This window comes from Elgaria multicarinata, chromosome 8, assembly GCF_023053635.1.
Source record: "Elgaria multicarinata webbii isolate HBS135686 ecotype San Diego chromosome 8, rElgMul1.1.pri, whole genome shotgun sequence".
Lineage (NCBI taxonomy): Eukaryota > Metazoa > Chordata > Lepidosauria > Squamata > Anguidae > Elgaria > Elgaria multicarinata.
In genome coordinates, this window is record NC_086178.1 from 96,387,971 (window position 1) to 96,409,705 (window position 21,735).

At 38.7% G+C, this 21,735-nt stretch overlaps 1 protein-coding gene across 1 annotated transcript in view; it reads right to left on the minus strand.

Moving 5' to 3' along the window:
* REEP3 (receptor accessory protein 3) overlaps positions 1 to 21,735 on the minus strand; it is a 50,009-nt gene that overhangs the window by 11,138 nt on the left and 17,136 nt on the right. The window contains exons 2-5 of the mRNA XM_063133066.1: positions 15,452 to 15,524; positions 4,966 to 5,042; positions 4,497 to 4,617; positions 4,201 to 4,314 (exon numbers count right to left, since the gene is read on the minus strand). Of these exons, the coding sequence (XP_062989136.1) occupies positions 4,201 to 4,314; positions 4,497 to 4,617; positions 4,966 to 5,042; positions 15,452 to 15,524 (385 nt within the window). The remainder of the gene's footprint in view (positions 1 to 4,200; positions 4,315 to 4,496; positions 4,618 to 4,965; positions 5,043 to 15,451; positions 15,525 to 21,735) is intronic.

A 21,735-nucleotide genomic window follows, 5' to 3' on the forward strand; every position in this document is an offset into this window, starting at 1 on the left:
ACCAGAGGAGGAGAGAGGAAGGGGAGCACGTACTCTCAAAACACAACACCAGGGTTTAGTGTTAAATCTGATTGCAGCCTATATAACACTACCTTACTTAAAATGGGACTGCAAGAGGAGCACAGTATAAAAGGTTGAGACACAAATGAATTTAATAGAATATTAAGGCCAGCCTTTGCTCCTTGTAAGTATTTCACAAAAAATTAGAGTTATCATATGCTCCAGAGACTAATTTTTGTTGTTTTGTCACTAGTCTTGCAAGAAAGATCAACATATTACACATTTAAATTAGCAGCTTGCAAGTGCCATGCCAGAGTCTTAGTGACTCTCAAATAAGTATCAGAGCTATCACACACAAGCTGCCAATGACAGGGATGTCTATAGCTACAGAGGCATGGCTTGATCAATTGTAGTAATTAAGAATTGAAGCAATTTTCTCAAAGATGGCAGAGTCGTCTCCATGTCCTTGCCAACTAGGAACTATTTCCTCCTCTCACGACCTCCTGCAGTTTCAATTAAAATAATGGCAGTTTCCTTAATAAAATTGATAAGTCCAATTTGTGAAGTTATTACGTTTCTCAAGAACATCTGACCCCCAGTTAAAATATTAACTCCCTCCACCCCAAACATACCCATGATTGCTGTTGAAAAGGTTTTTCCTTGGCAGCAATCCAGGAGAAGTGGCAACATCTAAATTATTCTTGCTGTATGCAACAACATAAAAGCATGCAGTCGTGGAGCCTACCGGAATTGCTGTACAGAGAACACATATATATGTGCTAAGTCTTTAGATCTTACTGCTTCCATGAGAAGTGTAATTACATGAAACAACTTTCTAGCACTGCTTATATATCATATGCATCCTTCTTGCACACTCCATTCAACATCCAGGGGCCTGATGTCTTATCGATGTCTGAAGTACACCAGGTATTCACTAGGAGAAAGGCCTTTGTGGTTGTAGTACCAACCTCATGGAAGACCTTCCTAGGGTGTTCAATACTCTTGTCCTTCAGGCACTAGATTAACCTGCCTCTTGATGAAGGTCTCTGGGTCTCTTATCTGATACTTGGATGGGCTTGTCCTGCTCTGTTTTGTTTTAGCTGCTGCTTTTCCAATGTGTAATTTGGATTTGAGTATTTAATTGTTTGCATTTTTACTGCTTGATGTTTCTTATTGCAATCTGCTTTCAGTTTGGGAAAAGCAGGATAGAACTTTTAAAAATAGAATAAAAACAAACAGACGTGGGGGTAATATTGTCTCAGCTAGCTCTCGGTGTGCAAGCCTAATATCCTATTTGTGCAAAAAGTCTAAGTTTATGTAATCAAAGAAACATATCTGACCCCATCTGAACCCTCACATCCCATAAGGTGGCAGAGGACTGCTCGAGGGTATCAGATCAGCAAACAAAGTCTACACAGTAATGGACCCTATCCTCTCGAATATGTTACCTTCAGGTATATGCTTTAGTGTTACAGTTTCCTTGACTTCAGAAGACAACGTAAGTTTTATTTAGGAACACTTCTGAAAGGCTATTTCATCTCAGAAATTATAATTACATACAGTTTTTTTTATTCATCATCATATTCATAATCTTTTTGATGAATGGGTTTTAATTGGTATTGTAATGTTATGCTTTAATGCGCTGGCAAAGTTCTAAACTGCCTGGATAATATAGTTAATTTGGTTAGGCAAACAGGATGAATGACATAAAACAACTACAATCTATAAAAGATAGAGCAATTATCGAGAGGTTTGACATAACTAATTTTAATCAATTAGGCCAATGGTTAAATCCCATAGACTAAGAATTAGAGGTACATTCTTTTTAAAGCTAATTTTGGTGTGAGTGTGCTGTTGCAATAGGGAAAAATTTAGGCATGAAATCAGAGAAAATATTAGAGAATGCCTCTTTTTCTAGCAGTAGTAGTAACTTCCACTTATTAAAAGTCTTACTCAGTACCTCTCAAAAAATAAAATAAATAAATAAAAAAAAAGTACATATATTGAGGGTTTCAGTAATAGGCACATTTAAATTCGGGCTGCAATCCTGAGACATGCACCTAATTCTTGAGACTTTGGTACTCAATGTGTTACTGAAAAATGCACAGCCTGTAACTTCTCATTGATCTGATATTTACATTGTTATTTAGATAGCAATACTATGGTCCCTAGGAAAGTGTCACTGGGAGACACTTCTACAACTTTGGTAGGGGGACTCTGAATTCTGGTTCTCCAGATGGGCTCAAAGCCTGGTCTAGAGGAAAAATATTTAAAAGGAGGACAGAGATGAAAATTGTCTCCATTGCTCCTTCTGTGCTGCTGGCAGCAGCCCAGCAGAATACTGGATAGGCAAAAGCCTTCAAGATTGGTGTTTTCTAAGGGGAGCTATGCATTACGCTCTTAGTGATACTAAGGAAAATGGACATTTAAATAGCTACCTCAGAAAGCCTGGACGTTTAATTGTACAATTTGCAAGTTTCTAGCCACAGGTGCAAAAATTCAAAGAAAGCCCTTTCCCCCATTTAAAGACTTCAAAAGACTGAATTAAAAGTTCAACAGCTGCATTTCATAAGCACACCTGCTGCTCTATTAACATAGAAAAATAAGGAAATCCCTTAGCCTGTGTATAAGGCCAGTACAGACTGCCCTGTGATCAAGCTATGCCTAGGATTAATCGCCATCTCTTGCCAGATGTGATCCACAGATCACATGTCTCACATGATCTCATCTGGAAACATTAAGGAAAACCCTGTACTCCTCAACTGTAAATGTTCTTGCAGCACGGGTTTTTAAAGAGTTCTCTCCTGCATTCACCATCTCAATTTAGTATGAAAAAAAAAATACTAACTTCAAGCATGTTCCGTTAAACATTTCTACTAACTGCTTGATTCAAAAGGACCTAATCCACTGGCTGGCAGTGAAAAGGAATTTGGAATTAATGGGGTATTGAAAATCACCTTTGAGGTATTCAGAACACCTACTACAAACAATGAGTAATCAGAAAAGTTCCCTATAGCCATTTCTACACCTGCCCTTTTTCCAGGGATCATCCCTGTGCATGCAAATAACACACAGGGGATCCCGGGAGCAGGCAGGGACGATCCGTCCATTTTCCTGGGATAATCCTTAGGTGTAGAAAGGGCCTATGAAGCTACTGCAATGGCGGTCGAAAGCGGACTGAGGGAACAGATGGAAACCTGCTAGGGACACACACCCTGGGAAATTCCTCAGCTATAGAAGTTGTATAACACGGCTTCATGCAGGCATAGAGCCCATATGTGTGATGCACAGAGACAACGAAGAAGAACACTGCTATATTAAGGAAGAGACTCACATCTACTATTACAATTATACTTTTCTAGAAATACCTAAGACAGGGGGAGGAGAGGAAGTTTGACACACACACACACACACTTAAATCCATACCCTCATCTCATCTCCCAGATGCTAAGGAAAGGCATCTTTCCCTTCAAAAGATGTGCACAGAAATTTACTGCAACTTAATATCAGAGTTGTTCAGCTTATCTTTACCCAACTATTCTAATCAAAGATTTGCTCAGAAGCATACAGAGAGCTTCGGCTATTGGGCGGTATAGAAATGCAATAAATAAATAATTAAATACAGTATCTCTTTGTAGATTGCTATAGTTACAGTTACAAATGACTTCACTAGTGCCTATTAACCAGATGCCTAAATTATAGCTAGGGCTGAGCCCCTTAATACTTCCAAGACAGGTTACAGAAAGCCGGGAGTACCTTTGAGTCTAAATGAAACAGCCCAAATTAATGTTTCCTAATATTATACAACTCTAAGCAAGAGCAGTTTCAAGTTCATGTAGTGAATTAATATTTTATTCTAAAAAGTAAAGAGAACTCAGTAGGGACTTATATTCATTTCCCACTCATATGTAGTGTAGCATTATTTCATGCTTTAATTTTCCACGAGCAATTACCTCAACTTGATTGAAGGAAAACAGCAGAAAGAAGCCAGAAATCCTATGGAGTGTGTTTACCAGCAAGAAAAGGCAACAAGAAAGAAAGAAAGAGTCATCTTCACTATTAAAAAAAACAGAATACAGCCAGTGTTTGAGAGAACATACTTTTAGAATGTACTGTTAGAAACGGTATCTAGCTTGTCTTTCTATATGTATTCAGACACTGTATTTCTACACTAAACAGTTAAATTAGAAACATTTTTACCTTTACAGCTGCAGTCACCGCAGCAGTAGCAGCTAAATTTAAGCCTTGTTTACCAAAGTTAACCATTGTTTCATAACCACGTTCTTTTGCTTGCACAATATATTCATCGATCTCCTAAGGGGGAAAAGCACACACCATAAGTACAGACATTAGTCTAATTTGACACGTGCAATAACATTCTCATGTGTTAAGTACAAGGTTCTAAAGCAAGGGTCTTCCCCACCCCGACTGCATTTAAATTGTTTATGTACTGGAATAAATGACTTTAACAGCACAACAAGGGGAAGAAATCTCACCCTTTCTTTTGAAGAAAGAAGAGGATGAAGAAACTTCCTATATATTAAACTTGCTCCTCTAGTATACGGAGAGAGCAACCAAATAACAAAAGCAATCTTCAGCTCGTAGTACAGCGGAAACCTGCAAAACATAAATTAGAATCCAAGTTTGGGTTATGTGATTTTCAGAAACAGCTACATTCCTTCTAATTCAGTTAGCTTTGGGTTATGTTGCCCAATATTATATTTTAAGCAAAATGTTGATGCTTAAATTTTCATAGATAATCTTGTTTTGTAGATGCTAGATTTATATATAATAATGCTATGTTAGATTTAGACATAATAATGCTGTTTTATAACTCCAAACTTCCATGGAAGTAATATGTAATAAATTAAGGGGCTTTTGACACTCTCTCAACTGCTTACAGTGCACACTGCAACACATCACACCCAAATGTAGTGTTATGCTTTGCAACCATATGGACCTTACCAAGAGATCATGAGGTCTGCTATTGTTTCAGTAACAGTATAAAGAGCAAACACAATCCAGTACATCATCCACCGCACCTAAAAATGAAAGATGTGGATGTTAAGACAACGATTTTAGTTCCACATAAATCTATGGATAAGAAAATACTTAATTGGTTATATGTACATTTTAACAAAACAAACCATGCAGAATTGCTGTTTGCATTTATGAACTTTACTTCTATGAGATCCATAAGAATCAGACAGAAGCTGAAAGAATTAGAAGCCTTTTTGTTCCAGCCTATATCAAAGTAGCTCTGTCAGACCAAATTCTACTGGAAAGGGAACAAACTGTGACTATTGCTGCAAGTGACTATTGCTGCACTGTTACCAGTTAAATCATTCATTCAATAAGCAAGAAACTCCTTCACTTTCCTTAAATGGGCACTATTTGTAAAACAACGCTCCCCAAATCTTCAAACTAGACAATCCACCAGCTTCTAAAGCTAGAAAGTAGTCACAATGAATTCTTCTTTCTTCTAAACATAATCCTCATCAGTGAAGTAAGCCACAACAAATGGCATTCCCAAATACTAGTTTTGGCAGCAATAGTACAAGGTACATTCCTATTTCCACCAAAACCAAACTGATATCCTGGGAACTAGAATTTTGTGAGTGTGCTGAAAATTCATTGTTAGCGATTCCTAGCTAATAGGGAAATGGCCAAGTCAAAATCTTTATTCCCCACATCCTAGCTTTCCATGTGCAAAGGCTTTTTATGTGGAGGAGCATTCATCCTCCACCAGCAATTAGAAGTTGCGAGCCAAGATAGATTCCATATGCTATTGATGCATGGACTAGCTTAGACAAAGAATAAAAAGCAACATTACAGGTCATGGCCTCATTATTACAATCCACTGAAGTATAAAGCGATCTCTATCCTGTAAGAAAACACACTATACTACCAATTTATATATTCTAAATTAGGGGTGGACAACATGCAGCCTCTATGCACCGTGGCCCTTTTTGTGGGCCCCACTTCCAAATTTGCCATCATACTGTGGCTTGAGCAAAGGGAGGAGTAAAGAGATTACACATGCAAACAAAAGGCTCAGTCACATATTGGCTTAATAAACCGAGATAGGATCCTACAAACAGAGCCTGTGAGAGCACCAGGCACAGAATATACAGGAACATGGACGGGAACACGTGCTGTGGTGAGCTTCTTTTAATGTGCTGTTAAAGGCAGTGCAGATTCTGAAAGCATATGTCTCATGGACAAACACAGCATCTCCAGTTTGTAATCACTATTTCAGTAACTGTCTAAGGCATTTGCCACTTGAGAAATGAGCTGCAGTATTAAGTTCAAGGATTTGTTCCAATAAGGTATTTTAATCTGTCTATTCTACATTTTCTACGCAGACTGATGTCACATGTCAGTCTTTAGACCAATTGTCTGAAGGAATCTGTTGCTATGCACACTACTCAGAGCAGCACCACAAAAATAGTCAGACGCTATTTTACCTTCCCTCACTTTTTTAAAGCAATAATTGAGGTTGGAAGTTACCCAATTTTATTTAAGGCAGGTTATGGGCACGTTCTATCCAATTATCCTGCTTCCAAATACATAATAAAATTTTTAGAACTTCAAACCATTTCCCAGCACTTTGTTAGCCAGACACTTTTAATCCCATCTCTCTTATTATTGGAAGTCAGCCAATATCAAAATGCCACCACACTAACAGTAAAGACAAAAATAATAAAAATCAGAGATGCAACCACTGAATTTAAAGACACGCCATTTCTACAACAATTTTTTTTAAAGGTTGCAAGCTATAATTTACTTAGCAGATCAACTAACTAAAGCTTCAGCTGATTAATGATGAGGACCAATTTAAATCAGCGAGGGTATGTTTTATTTAGTGATATGTAGACTTAACCATTTAATTGGGCAGTTAATATACATATGATTAAAGTCTGCAATCCAATACTCTTACCTCTGAGTAAATCCCATTAAACTCATTGCAATTTACTTCTGAGTACACATATACAGGATTGCATTGGAAAAAATATTTACACAGATGACAGCCTAACATATTCAAGCAATATTAAAACAGTATTTGTTGTTTTAAAGCTATGCATTATGTCCTGAAATATGACGTGCTCACTCACTTTACTTCTTGAAATTCCTCAGGTTTAGACAGAGTTCTTAATATTTCAGACTGAGCAGAAAGCTAGTCATGTGACAAAATCCTAAGCTTAATTCTCAAAGGAATTAGAAGGTATTTTAAGCCTGAGTGAACAGAGTTAAATTAGTGTACATGCAAGCTAAAGTTACTACACTGACGGGCTGTCTTATCTGTAAAACTGACCTTTATGTGAACTTTCATAGCTGGAGCACAAGGCTTTAAAGCTAAGAAAATGGGAGGAAAATAGCTTAGCTTTACAACACAAGCGTAATTCAAGCTTCCGGCAAACATGCATGTTAATCACCCTGGTGACTCCATGGAGCTGTGTTTCATGGGTTACAAATTTTAAAAGCAATTTAGAAATAAAATATTCTTTGCAGAGGTGAAGTCACTGTGCTTTAAAATGAATGGGCCAAAAATAATACCTTGTCATTTGGGGTAATAGCAATTAGAAGCAGCCCAGGTTGTTCAATTACTGCAACTGGAAAACCAGTTCCACTGGGTTCTTCTCTCTCCCTGAATGGTTTCCATTCGGTCGTCAAAGAATTACTATTTCACTTTATGAATGACTGTCTGAGCTTGCTTGTTTCCCCTCCAATCCTCATCCCTTTTTCCTGGGCACCTTTTGGACTGTAGAGCAGGGTAAAAAACATGCTTTAAAAGAATTCGAAATCCTGATGTTAACATAGGCCTCAGCTAGACTTACCTGAAAATCCGGGGGAAGGAAGGGGAGACCTCACGTTGTGATTAACTTGAGATCTTGCCCCCATTTACATGTAAGGCGCAATGACCTCAGGAAGAGAGGTGTTGCATCCGCTATTTTTTATTTTTTAAAGAGGACAGAGCGCACGAACGCTTGTGCGCAAAGGTAAGTTTTTTTTAATTTTAACTACTTTCCCCACTCCCCCCTACCTTATCCTCGATGGGCGCAGCGCTCCTGAGGAGTGCTGCATCCCGTGCACAGCTCACAGCTCTGAGCAAGTAATCGTGCAGAGCCGGGTAAACCCGCGGAAACGGGCCACACGCTCCGTGGTCTCGGGCTCAGCCCGAGACTGTGGAAAAACCGGGCCCAAAGGGGAGGGCTGTATCCCAGAGCAAGGGAGGGATGATCCCTCCCTGATCCCGTGATCCCCTGTGCGTCATCTGGATGCACAGGGACGATCCCAGGGTTTGCGCCGGGATATAGCATGGTCTAGCTAAGGCCTTAGTATTCCACTATATTCATTAAAGGACCACACCAACTACTTAGGATGATCTCCTAAAAACAAACCAAATTTGAGGTTTTAGAAAATATTTACAGCATGAGGAATTCCAAAAAAACTTCTTAGGTTTAAGAACATACAAAGAGCCATGCTGGATCAAACTAAAGGCGTATCCAGCATTCTGTTCTCACAGTGGCCAACCAAATGTCCACAGGAAGGTCACAAGTAGCACCCTCTCTCCCATATTTCTCAGTAACTGTAATACAGAGGCATACTGCCCCTGATACTAGAGCTGATATATAACCATCATGACTAGCAGCTATTGAAGCCTTAACAATTGATGGTTTGTGTTCTGATAGAACATGTACTTGCTATATGTATAATGTCTGAATTTTTTAAAAATGGATGGGTTGTTTAATTCAACACTCACATGTTGATATGAATGTTCATATTTAAACATAGGAGTGAAATATTCGATTCAGAGCAATTACTGAATACTACAGGTCTGTGAAGAGCCTAACAGGATGTGGGCTTGGGATTGCACTACCCCACCCTGACATCTGCTGACTAGACATTATTCTCAAGTTGTCTACCCATGTAGACCCCACCTTTGTGACTATTACCTCTCAAAACTAAGAGTAACAATTGATCAGGTCAGCCTTGGGCTTAAATTTGTAGGCCCTTATCTAATCATGACAGCAAATATATGCCCATGAAGCCAGCCTAGAGAAAGGGCAGTCCTGATTTCCTTCATGCATGCACAGACTCGACAGAGTCATGTCTGCATGAAACTGTACTATCTTTTCTTCTCCTGGAAGCTTACTGTTACAGCTCACCAAAGGAAGTTACAAACAGATAGTACAAGATCCATGTATATGCAGAAAACTAAGTCAAGAAGTTGTGAAGAGCACACAACTTGATATACAGAGAGAGTTGAATTTAAGCTTTCATGGCTTTATCAACTCAAATCATAGGCCAAACAGAGATAATAGACTTTGGTTTTATTTATTAAGTTGTACTAACACTACAAAATAGTGTCTTCTCAGTGAGCAAATGCAGTAAGGGTTAACTGTTTCTAGTCTCTATGTCCTTTTTCAAGGATCTGCACAGAGCTTTACATTCATTTTTCAAATTATGAATCGTGCACACTCAAAAATTACACAATTTTATATTACTGTTCCAAGCGTTTTTACTTACTATACCTAACAGGACATTGCACACTTTTCTGTTATGAACACTGTATTATCAGTTCAGTTGCAACTTCTGCAGTTTACCAGTTCCACCCCGCCCACCCCCACATGTACTTAAATGCGTGTTGCAAGAAGCTGAAAGAATTGAACTGCCTGATTATTTGCATTTGCAGCAGTTTGAAAGGAAGTAAACCACTTAAAGCAAATTACAAGCAAAATGCTGAAGTCCAGGTACATAATCCTCACATGATAACAGACTTTTTGCCTTTTACCCAAGTCAGTAAGTCAAAGTTCAGTCTTGTGCCTCTCTTTCTCAATTCAAAATGAGGATTTCTCAGCTCAAAATGAGGATTTCTCAGTTCAAAATGAGGATTTAAAGAGTGAAATAAAGTATTTAAATTATGTTAATTATGAGAGCACAATACAAGCTTCATTGTGTCCTGCAAGACTATTAAGGGCAATTAGGTTGTGTCTGTCTTCAGACAACACGCTAAGCCATGGTGGTTAAGCATTTTGAGCTAAACATTATGACTTAGTGTTTCACATGAACCATGACTTAGTGTGTCGTGTGACTACATCACCACGGTTTAAAGATGCTCACTAACCATTTGCTGCAAAAGAGTTAGTGGCATAATCTTGGCTTAATGTGTTGTCTGAACAGCGCCTGTATTTGTTTACATAACAATGAGCCTAGCCTCCTTCCAGGCTCATGCACCTCCCCACTCTTCTGGTGAAGCTGTAATGGGAAGCTTTTGCTTCAGTTTTAGATTAACTGCAGTTTGGCATCTTACCTAAATCCTAGAATGTGACTAATTTCAACTATGGTTAGTGAAACAAACCCTCTTCATAAACTATAGGTTGAGGGTAGCCCTTTTGAAACTAATGGTTTCGAGATTAAGATTTCCAGGTTCAGACACTTGTCAAGCTGCAGTTAATAAAAAATGAAAGCAAAAGCTTTCAACTTCCCTCTCAGCCATGCCGAAAGAGGGGAGTTGCAAGCCCAAGGGAAAGGGAAACTTATTCTCATAATGCTAAATCATAGTTTAACAGCCCTAATAGTTGGAAGCTTTAAAACTAAACACATTGTTCTCACGATAGAAACAGGAATTCCTGGGGGAAATGACTTCAGTGTTAATTCAATCCACAATGGGCAAAAAAATATTGACAATGCAATCTAATTAACTCATGGGTTCTCAACAAGGGGGGAATTCCCCCCCCCCCCGTGGGGGAATTTTAGGGTTCCAAGGGGGGGGGGAGCTGGAACCACTATTCAGCAAAGTATGATGTCCTGTAGATGTCTTCCTACAAGTTATTATGTCATCTGCAAAAGCCAGGCCTTTGCTCTCTTTTCCCTCCCTCCCTATGCTAGAAGTTTCAAGCTTCCCATTTAAAGGGGCAATGCAAAGCATGGGAGCTGAGAATGTAAACGGAGCCATGCTTTGCGTTGCCCCTTTAAATGGGACTAATATAGAAAAAAGTAAAAGATTTTCAATATTATATGCATATTATTTGGAATGCACCTTTTGAATTAGACTATCTTGGGAAGGGGGGAATTATATTCTGAACAATGGTGAAAGGGGGGGAAAGGAGCAAAAAAGGTTGAGAACCACTGAATTAACTGTTTGAATGATAGATAATATTATCTAACATTTTAAATTAAAAATTATGGAAATAGATTGTATGAAATATGTGGTCCAACTTTTCTGCCTCATCGTGTATTCTTAGTTTAGAAATTTGCTTGCAGTTCAGCTACTAATGCATGTAGTTTGAACAAGTGAATTTAGAATTCTAGCCATTTTTTTATTAATACAACTGCTGTGATTCAAAATAGTGCAAAGAAAGCGACTGATCAGAAACTACAACATGCTTAATAGGGTTCCACTACCTTCATTGTCCAGTATAATTTACCAAAGCCACATTTATAGATTCACGGGATGTGGGTCTCTTTAGTGTTTGGGGAAACTTGCCCTAGCATCAACTATTACCTCACTGAAGGAACTCAAGTCCCAGTTCTGTTAGTTTTCCTTAAGCCAGGGTAGTTTCTAATTTTGGTGGGCAGTTTTAGTTGACTTTGTTTACAAAGTTGAGAATTTGCAGTTTCTAATTCAGAAATCCCATCATAAACAAGTTCATTTCAGATTTCTTCCGAATTGAAACTGCTACATATGAAGTCATTTCAGAAAGAGCAAGAAAAATGCTGAACCAGAAATATCACAAAAGGGCCCAGCTAGTTGGAAGATCTTGCAAGAACAGTAATATTGCTAACTTCAGAATATCAGGAGTATGATTTTTAATCTACATCCTTTGTATGTTTTATTCCACTTTAGTTACAAAGAAAATATACCCTGAAAACCCAATAAATCTGTGTGTGTTCATAAGGAGAGGAAGAGGCTTAAATGGCAGGTCTTGAGAAGGATGTTTCAGTAGTTGCCTTAATGTTTATATGCTCACATATTTTCAATAATTATTTGAACACAATGGGGCTGTTCACACCACACCACAACCCACCATGAGTTATCTAATATGCAACCCATGGTCTGTTTTAGGGTTATGAAAGCGTTGTGTAACAGTTGCATAACCCAAACTATCTGGATTCAAACAACACAACCACCACCAAGCAGGGGTTACATGTGGAAATTGGCACCCACATGTATTGTGACTCATCGTGCATTAAATAACCTATGATGAGTAAGAGCATGTTATCTGAACCCAATCAGCTACTGGTGGAAAGGGGATTTCTGGAAGAGAAATCTATTTTAAATGGAGGAACAGATTTTCTTAGATAACTGATTCAATATTTCAAGCAGTGCCTGCTTAGGGCATTTTATAAACCAAACATTCTGGATGACAGGCTGGTTAATTCGGTCTTGAGGAACTAAAGTTCACCTAAGTTTAACAATAATTCAGTCTGACATGCATAACACTTAACTGGACAGTAACACATCTCATTAACCATGTTGCTGAAATCATATTCAGTTACCAATTCAAGGAATGCCAGTATATGGTATTTCTGCAGGAAATGCTAAAAAAAGGCACAAACCTAATCTACATTAGTGTTATGTGCTCACTCTATGAAGGTTAGTAGTACATAACAATAATAAAATAATAATAATAATAATAATAATAATAATATCTATTACTTAGTGATTCAAGCCTTTCCTAAATTTACTCAATCTATACCTTTAATTCATTACGTTGTATTATATTTTAGTCTATCCCAAGAGTCCAGTTGCCCATTTGCCATCTGGGTTACTTTAGATAATTTTATGTATATGTCTGAATTACTACAACTCTTCTTCTTCAATATCAGCCACTATTTGGTGTGCCAATATTTGTAGCACTGTGTTCTTATTGCAGCTAAACTGTAAGTCGCATTGAGTGCCATTTCTCTGGTAGAAAGCGGAGTATAAATCAAATAAATAAAGCTCAAAGGGGACAAGGAATTCTGAGGGGAGTAGCGACAGGTGACATCAGTGTCCCTAACCCTTGCTCCACTACAGCACTGTTAACTTGTAATTCTGTAGAGGAGTATGTTAGCATATACACAGATCACAGACTGGCTTTCCATTCATTTTAAGGGCTGTTTCACAAGTTTTTGTGTGTCTTTCTCTCTGTTTAAGCACTGACAAAGCGGGACATGTGAAAAGTATAAAAATGGAAATGAGAAAGACGTATCATTATGCTCCCTCCATTTATCTCTTTCTGCGGTGGAATACCATGTAGAGATGATACAATAAGGAAGTGAACTACCACCATAGCTCCATTCAAAAGCAGCTTTTTGAGGAAGCCCAGGTGGTTGCAATGAGGAAGAGCGGGGTAGGTGCAGGGAAGCCCTATTGCCTTCCTTTCATACAATCCCAGATCCATCTCAATATTTAGTTCACAAAACTGTGCAGCCAGAGAGGAAGACACCATCTATTTAACTAGATATACCTCCCATATCATATCTTCAATCTTGATTATGATTAGGTATAGGAACACAAAAGTGTGTATTGCCTCATTTCCCAGATCCCTATCTAATCTTTATAAAGATTGTGTTGGTTGAAGTTCCACTAGTAATATAATTTCTGTGTAATTACACCTTCACGGACACACAACCTACTTAACTTATCAAAGCTCACTGCTTTGTGATGGCTGTAAGGAGGAAACTTGGCTGAAGTACCTTCAGAACACAAGAGGTTACAATTCTGACTGTTTCAAGAATGAGAGTGTTAGATGCCCTATTCCAAAGTAGGGATGCCTGAGGAATTTGCAGAGGAGGAGCAAGGGTCCACATTCCAAAGCAAAGTCACCTGATCCACACCTCCCAAATTAATATGCAAATCTGAAAGCAGACCGTTCTGTAATCCACACTCCTGCAAAATTCTACAAGGTGGTCCAAAGGCTGCTTTAAAATTATCTGTCTGTTTCTCCCACTACCACCACACACTTTTTTTTTGTTAGAAGTTTCTAGCCGCTCTCATAGGCATTTTCAAAACAGAATAAAAAAGAGAACTATTGATGTAGAATATCTGATTTTTATTCATGGCTATATTTTTTATGTACCTCCTATTTGCAAATTGCATACTTGAGGAAACATCCAAGTTCAGTTAAATCAGACATTAACAACATTTATCTCATTGCATTCCCTTTTAAGATTGACCAGTCATAACAAAAAGAAAGATATAAAGTCCATGTTCTGTTATCATGAAAAAAAACCCTCTGCTTAAGGAAACAAAGACCTCCTCTCTTAAGCTCATTTAAGCACCAACGCTGCAACCCTCCCTGCACACTTACTGGGGAGTAAGCCCAATTGAATTCAATGACATTTACTTTTAAGTAAAAACAAAATCTTGTGGCACTAGACATGCATAGTATAACATTGTAAATGTCCCCAATACAATTCCCACAACATTAAGTCATACTTCAACTGACTATATAGTTTACCCAATTCATTGGTTTTCTGCCACCCAACAAAAGTCCTATTATAAAAGGAAAGGAAGCAGGAGCTACTATGTATTTTGCTCAAAAAGTTGGTAGATATGGACACAGGAACAGAACCTGTACTGTATGCATAGTCAAGTGTGTAGTTAATAATACAGCATTCTAGCCTGCATCTCTCTATTCTACTACGGAATGTTAATTAATGTTTAAAGGGCAGTTTTATCTGCAGAACTCTGAAGAAAGAGGAAAATAAGGGTTGATTCTTGCTCATGTACATGTTGTTTTTCATTACTTCTCAAAATATCTGGTAGCTTCAATTCTGAGGCAGGGGAAATGTAAACGCAAAAAAGCACGTTAAATATTTTATTTGTTAATTAGAAATCTAATTTAAAGCATGGAAGAATAAAAAGGTCTTTATCTGGCACTAAACGAACAGGTACTAGTCAAGCCTCCCTGGGGAGAGAACTCCACAGATGGGGTACCACAACTGAATACTAGGAGTAGAAGGAGAAGGAAGCCCCATGATCCTTTAGGTCAGTGTACAATGTAGTGTGCTGCATAGTCTCCTTTCCCCACACTCTCCAATGAATTGGGATAACTGCATGGGGGAAAAGTACAACCCTCAGAAGGATAGGGGTTCAAGCTAGTACCATATCCCAGTTCAACTAGACAGTCAATTAAAAGGGGGCTAGTTAATGACTGTGCCATCATACCGCTAAAACACAATTAGAGTGGGAAGGGAGAATATATATCAGATATAGGAGGGTGGCTAAGAAGAACATGTTCCCAAAGATAGTTCCCAATTTATTACCAACATTTATAGGAAACCAGTGTTACATCTAACATGGTTCAATCAAGCATGAAGTAGGATTGCAACATGGTGCAAACAATTTCAGTGTGACGTGAAAACTGGGTCCAAACTTTTGATGCGCCTGTAGCATAATGCACATTGAAAATGCAAATACAACCCAGTACTGTAAAAGGTATTTAAACAGTAAACTTACATATTCCTTCACATTTTTTGTCTTTACAGCTTTGTATGAATAATAAGCAGGATACAGCATCCCAAAGACCAACCTGTTGAGAAACATAAAAAATTAGGTTAGGCAAGAAGTGCACAATAATTATGCAATGAAGGTATAATACTGCATGAGAAAAAAAATGAGAAGAACTGGTTTTTCCAGACACTTTCAAAATAATCTGACAACATATGATAACTTAAAAGAACTGCTTCTGTAAAGGTGCCAGAAAGTTGTTTCGTCTGAAGTTCACATCAAGGCATACTTCAACCCTAACTCCAAATTTGTGAACCTGCCATATCAAGAGTTGTATATTCCAGTCACAATCCAATACAAGTATTCTAGTGCTCGTTGACTCCAAAGGGTTTAACCATACTGAACACTGTTTTAGACTGGGCCTCTTATAACTCCCTCCATAGTAACTCCAATGCTTGTTTTTCTTCAGTTCTAAGACATACTTTTCCCCAATATAAACATCTCTAAAAATGGGGTGTGTCTTAGAATCGCGGGTGCGTTTATTATTTCTTAGAATCAAAGCTTTTTTTCTGTTGGTGGTACTGAAATTTGTGTGCGTCTTAGAATTGATGGCGTCTTAGAATCGAAGAAATACAGTATTTCTTAAGTCAAAAAATTAGGACTTTTTCCTCAATGCATACCTTCTTTTCTCTTTTTCTTTTTAGATTGGAAGTTTTTATGTTTAGTCATAGTCACATTTCTTTTTCTATATAGTTAAAACTACCTAGAAGAGTTTATAACAAAACCAGAAGTATTGGCAAAAAGTATTTTTTTTTATCTTTCAGAGGGTTAGTACAGATTATCCATATTTCACAGTTTGCAATCAGACTTGAATATTTCCCATTCATACAGGAACACTCTTAATTTTGGATTGCTCCCAGAGGCTTTGGCATTGGGAATTGAACTGTTTGATGGGCTGCTGCCAGCTGAGAAATTGCAAGCTGTTTACATATGACCTGCAGAGGCTCTTGAGATTGAATTGAATGGGAAGCCTAAGAATATGAAAGCTTTACATATTACACAGAAAACTGCCAGGCAGAAAACAGTTAGGAGATAGATCCAAACTAGACAGAACATAACTTTGCTAACACTTGCTGTTTCAGACAAACAGTTTTCAATGTAAATAAATATGTTCATTTATCACTTTACATATTGGGCAAAGAAAACAGGTGGCTCAGAGTAATTTCATTCTTCTTTTCCTGCTTGTCTGTACAGGTACCTATGAAGGAGTGGGGGATTCTAGCACATTACAGCAGTGCACACACCCAAATTATTCACAGCGACCAGATTTTTATCTTCATAGCCTCTTCTTAGCCATACTGTAAATGTAACCCTATGAAAGAACATGGCCTATTTATCTGAACAATTTAGTACCCCAAGTCACATGAATAAACAAGGTACTTTAATGCGCATACATATTACACTCATAATTACATTCAGTACTAGGTGCATTGTGGAAAAGAGCTCTGGGATGACTGCTGAAATGTATACTCAGGTCAACAGCACTGCACATAACTAAGCTAGAAAATGTGGAAAACACTTCTATTGCAACATGGATTGCAAACGTCACTTGACTTTTAGGTTCTTCTCGTAGTTCCATTAAGAGAAGGTTCCGCAGGACAAACCTTGCTTGATATTTTTATTAAGACGCTAATCTGAATGTGCATTTTTAGAAGACATAAAAAATACTGTTTTCAGTCAAACTACTTTCAGCTGAATCCAATTTAGTATATTCCACGCTGATTTCTAATGAATAGCCTTGCTTACAAATGCATTTTACTGCCATTTGAATGTATGGTTTATTTCAGTTCTCCAGCTTCATACAAAAACATTTTATTTAAAATGGCTACTAAGATTTCTAAAAAGGGTGTGCATTCATCAAATGCAAGACATCTTTTATTGGTCCATATTCAAATCTGACTGCCAGGTTGGAAATGCCGTTATTCTGCAGGATGCAATTATTGTACTGTATGGGTTAGTAGAGATGTATGGAGAAATCCTGCATTCGAGTTAATCCTGGTTACTGCAGGCACAAGCAGTATACTCTCTCAGTGAGGGCAAGGGGAGTATACAATCTTGGCAGGAAATTTAGTTGGAGATGTGAAAGGGTCAATTATACTAGCATCCCATTCAGGTCTTTATAACCTATAGACTGGGACTGCTATATAGGTAGCTGACCGCATATGCACATGTCAAAGGCAAGCATATATTTCCTGCTGGTGACCACCTAGCCCAGCTCAAAGTAAGTGGGCAGAGGTTCGTTTCTGATCTTGTCCTGAGCTTCAGAGGCACTTGGAAACAAGAACAAGGGGATTGATCAGCGAGACCAGCCTTTCCCAACCTGGTGCTCTCCATATGTGTTGGACTGCAACTTTCATCATTCTTGGTTGGGAATTATGGGAGCTACAGTCCAACGCATCTGGAGGATACCAGGTTGGGAAAAGCTCCTCTAGACTGAGACTCAGGGATTGGGAGGGGGGATATGATGGCTCTGTGACTCTGCGTAATTGTAGAGTAAAGCCCTACTTTTTTCCCCAGGCTAAGAACTTATATGAAAGGGGCAGCTTGTCCCTACAAATATGTTGGGCTTCAAAGGTGCTCCGAAACCTAGCCTCAGGTCACAAGCCCTAAGTAATTGTTCACCCCCACCTGATTAGAAAACTCTTGGTGGTCCCACCTCCTCTTTTGTGGCCTTGTCACTTGGCTCCACCCACCCACTCATACATTGGCAGGCAGGGGAAAGTCTGAAGCAATGAGTCTGTTCTAAATGGGTAGGTTCCACATGCAAGTTAGAAACCTACCACACAGGGTTCTAAATTGCACAGGAAGCTTACCTATGTAGAACAGGGTTTTTTTTATTCAGACCTTCCCTTCCTCCAAAGCATGGAAGATGGCAGGTATGCAACTGAGGGGGTCAGGGTCAGCAAGCATAGGCCCACTCCCCAACCTGGTCAACAGAATTCTAATTATAGCTCTGTGTGTGTGTTTTTGTGTGTGTGTGTGCGCACACACACACACACACAAGGCTGTAAACAGGACACATAAGCAATAAGTCTGAAGAACCATGTTTTGGCTTGCTAGCAAGATAGGCAAAGTTTGTGGGCAGCTTTATGGATCTCTATGTGTGAAACTGTGGAAGAAGCTGTATTTGGAACCACATTTGACTGCTCAAAAGGATTTTAAAATGGTAGCCTTTAGTTTTGCAAAGCAACTAATCAACAAATGTCCACTTGTGGTCCTAAAGAGAGACCAGCACAACCCTTCTTATTTTACTGAACAAAGGTATTTGGGGCAAACCTAACATTATAATAACTAAGGAGATGTAGTGAAGACAAAATGCCAATAAGAAAATGTACACAGTGTATATGAGCCAGCAGTGCGATATGGCTGCATTAATAGAAGTATAGCTTCCAAATCACGTGAGGTACTGGTTCCTCTCTATTCGGCCTTGGTTAGGCCTCATCTTGAGTATTGCATCCAGTTCTGGGCACCACACTTCAAGAACGACACAGACAAGCTGGAGCATGTTCAGAGGAGGGCAATCAGGATGGTCAGAGGTCTGGAAAAAAAGCCCTATGAAGAGAGACTGAAACAACTGGGCATGTTTAGCCTGGAGAAGAGAAGATTGAGGGGAGACATGATAGCACTCTTCAAATTCTTAAAAGGTTGTCATACAGAGGAGGGCCAGGATCTCTTCTCGATCATCCCAGAGTGCAGGACACGGAATAATGGGCTGAAGTTACAGGAAGTCAGATTCCGGCTGGACATCAGGAAAAACTTCCTGACTGTTAGAGCAGTACGACAATGGAATCAGTTACCTAGGGAGGTTGTGGTCTCTCCCACACTAGAGGCATTCAAGAGGCAGCTGGACAACCATCTGTCAGGTATGCTTTAGGGTGGATTCCTGCATTGAGCAGGGGGTTGGACTCCATGGCCTTATAAGCGCCTTCCAACTCTACTATTCTATGATTCTATGATCCTGTAATAGGAAAAGAATATATCCAGATAGCCATCTACCTTGGTTCTCATGTGGTGAGTCTCCAAAGCATTGTAATCACCTCACCAGTAATGTTACTTTAGTTTGTGTGCTTCTCCAGCATGTTCAGGATTATGGAGAGTCACAATTTCAATAAGGATTTTGTTTTTCTAAACTCAAATAGCTAGCTTCTATTTAATACTTGGTTGCCATGGCAGCCTGGTGAGCCATGCTTTAAATCTCCAGATGGCTGTTCACAATTCAGAACAGGTGCTGGCAGCACTCCAGTCCTTTCAAGTATTTCCTAAGACTTCTGCGCCTTAGGTTTATAGCAAATGTATGCCACAGTTTGCGAGAGTAGACTGCACATAATGAAATAGATACACATGCCATTTACATTCACCACAACATATTCTGACAATTGACCACACCACAATGGCTACCTAAAAGTACTGCTAATGAATTCAAGTATTCTATAAAGTGTACATCAAGAAGGCAATTTATCATGTCAGGAGAATAAGGAGGTATTATTAACACAGCAGGCTTTGCCTCTGGGCAACCAGGGCCAATTAGAATTTCAGGACAGGGATGGGGAATGTGTGCCCTACAGATGTTAATGGACTGGATCTCCACACATTGCTCATCTTTGTTTTGAGACATAAGAAAATGCCAAGCTTGAAAAGATGTTAATACTATATATCCCAATACAAGATAAATTTTGTGATTCACCTTACAAACTAAGGAAATTGTAATGATTTGATTTTTCTCCCTCAGCATCACCAGTATCTTGGGGGAAAGGGCTGTCAGTCAATTGAAGACATTTTAAGTAACTATCGACCTAGCAGAACTAGGAAGGATTTTACCACGGGCTCCATCTTTGTGGGCAGTGTTCCTAAATATATATTTAAGAATACAATGATATTCTCCCTTCCCCCACTTCTTTTTCTTTCTGGTAAGCCTGGCCATAACAAAGACATATTTTCAGTGGTAAATGAAAGCCATCTTCCATCCCCCTCCCCATATTTTCTAGGGACTGGCAAACTCCCCTGTATCCTGATTGTGCTCTACTTGCCAGACTCCCTGCAGGTGCCCATGGGAGAGAGAGGAGAGAGTTCAGGATCCAGCAGATTGGATTCTTCTTCTAATATGGGAGCAGTGGAATGGGGGAGAACAGCCCCAACGTATTCATTCCAGAGAACCAGTTAAGCAGGGAAAACGGAACTGATAGCGCCAGGAACCCTCTATCTGGACGCACCCTGTTCTCTTGATATGTGTTTCCTCAGCACTGTGAAAGCAGAAGCAGCAGGAACATCCACAGCACAAGGAAAGAAACTGAACCCCAGTATCTCACCCCAGTATCGGTTGCTGCCGGAGCCTTTCAGAGCTGTATCCACATGAAAGAGGGTGGGGCATGTATGAGATCATCTGCTGAAGGTTATAAGAAATCTGGTTGCAATTTTTTTTGCACTTGGCACTTTGAAGGAACTGACTGCTGTTTGTACTGTATAGCCAACAGCATTAACATTTTTAAAATTATATTTGACTCTGTCTTATGCATTATGTAAATAATATCAATGGCCATTGTTTTTTATTGGTATTGTCTGTTTTATAGTGAATGTAAAATGTTAGAATGTTTGCATTGCTAAATTAATTGTTTATTTTGGTTGTTGTATTGCATGTCGAGATGAATTGGTAATAAATAGGCTGTTGATTGCAATCATGTATTGATATATGTGTTATGACCGCTTTGGGAACATTTATGTAGAAAAGCGGTATTCAAATTAGAATGGTGGTAGCCTCTTAACCAATAATTTAATTTGTATATGCCTTCTGAGATACCAAACATCATAACATTCTGTACTCAAAAGAGAAAATGTGGAAGATGGTCTTACCTTCTTTTATATTAAGATTCCAGATATAAAATAGCTTCAAAAATTAGATCCATAATTTACAGGCTCACTAATTAAAATTTGCCATAAGTGATTATAATTAAAGTGTCTGTGTGGCAGTCAATTGATCTGCCAAAGCATTAGTTACCAATAGAGTGAGTGAACTGAATTGTAAAACTACAAACTCTAAGTTATAACACTGTTTTTTTTCTTGTGTTCCTAAACCAGGAAGTCTACCATAGCTTACAGCACTTGTGGGCATCAATGTATCTGGCCAACACAAGCAGAACCAAGTTTCAGATTTCTTGGAACCAAGTAAAAATAAATAAATGGTAGGTATCACGAATTCCTCTACATTAATTGCCAGGAAAGAATGAATATTTATTTAT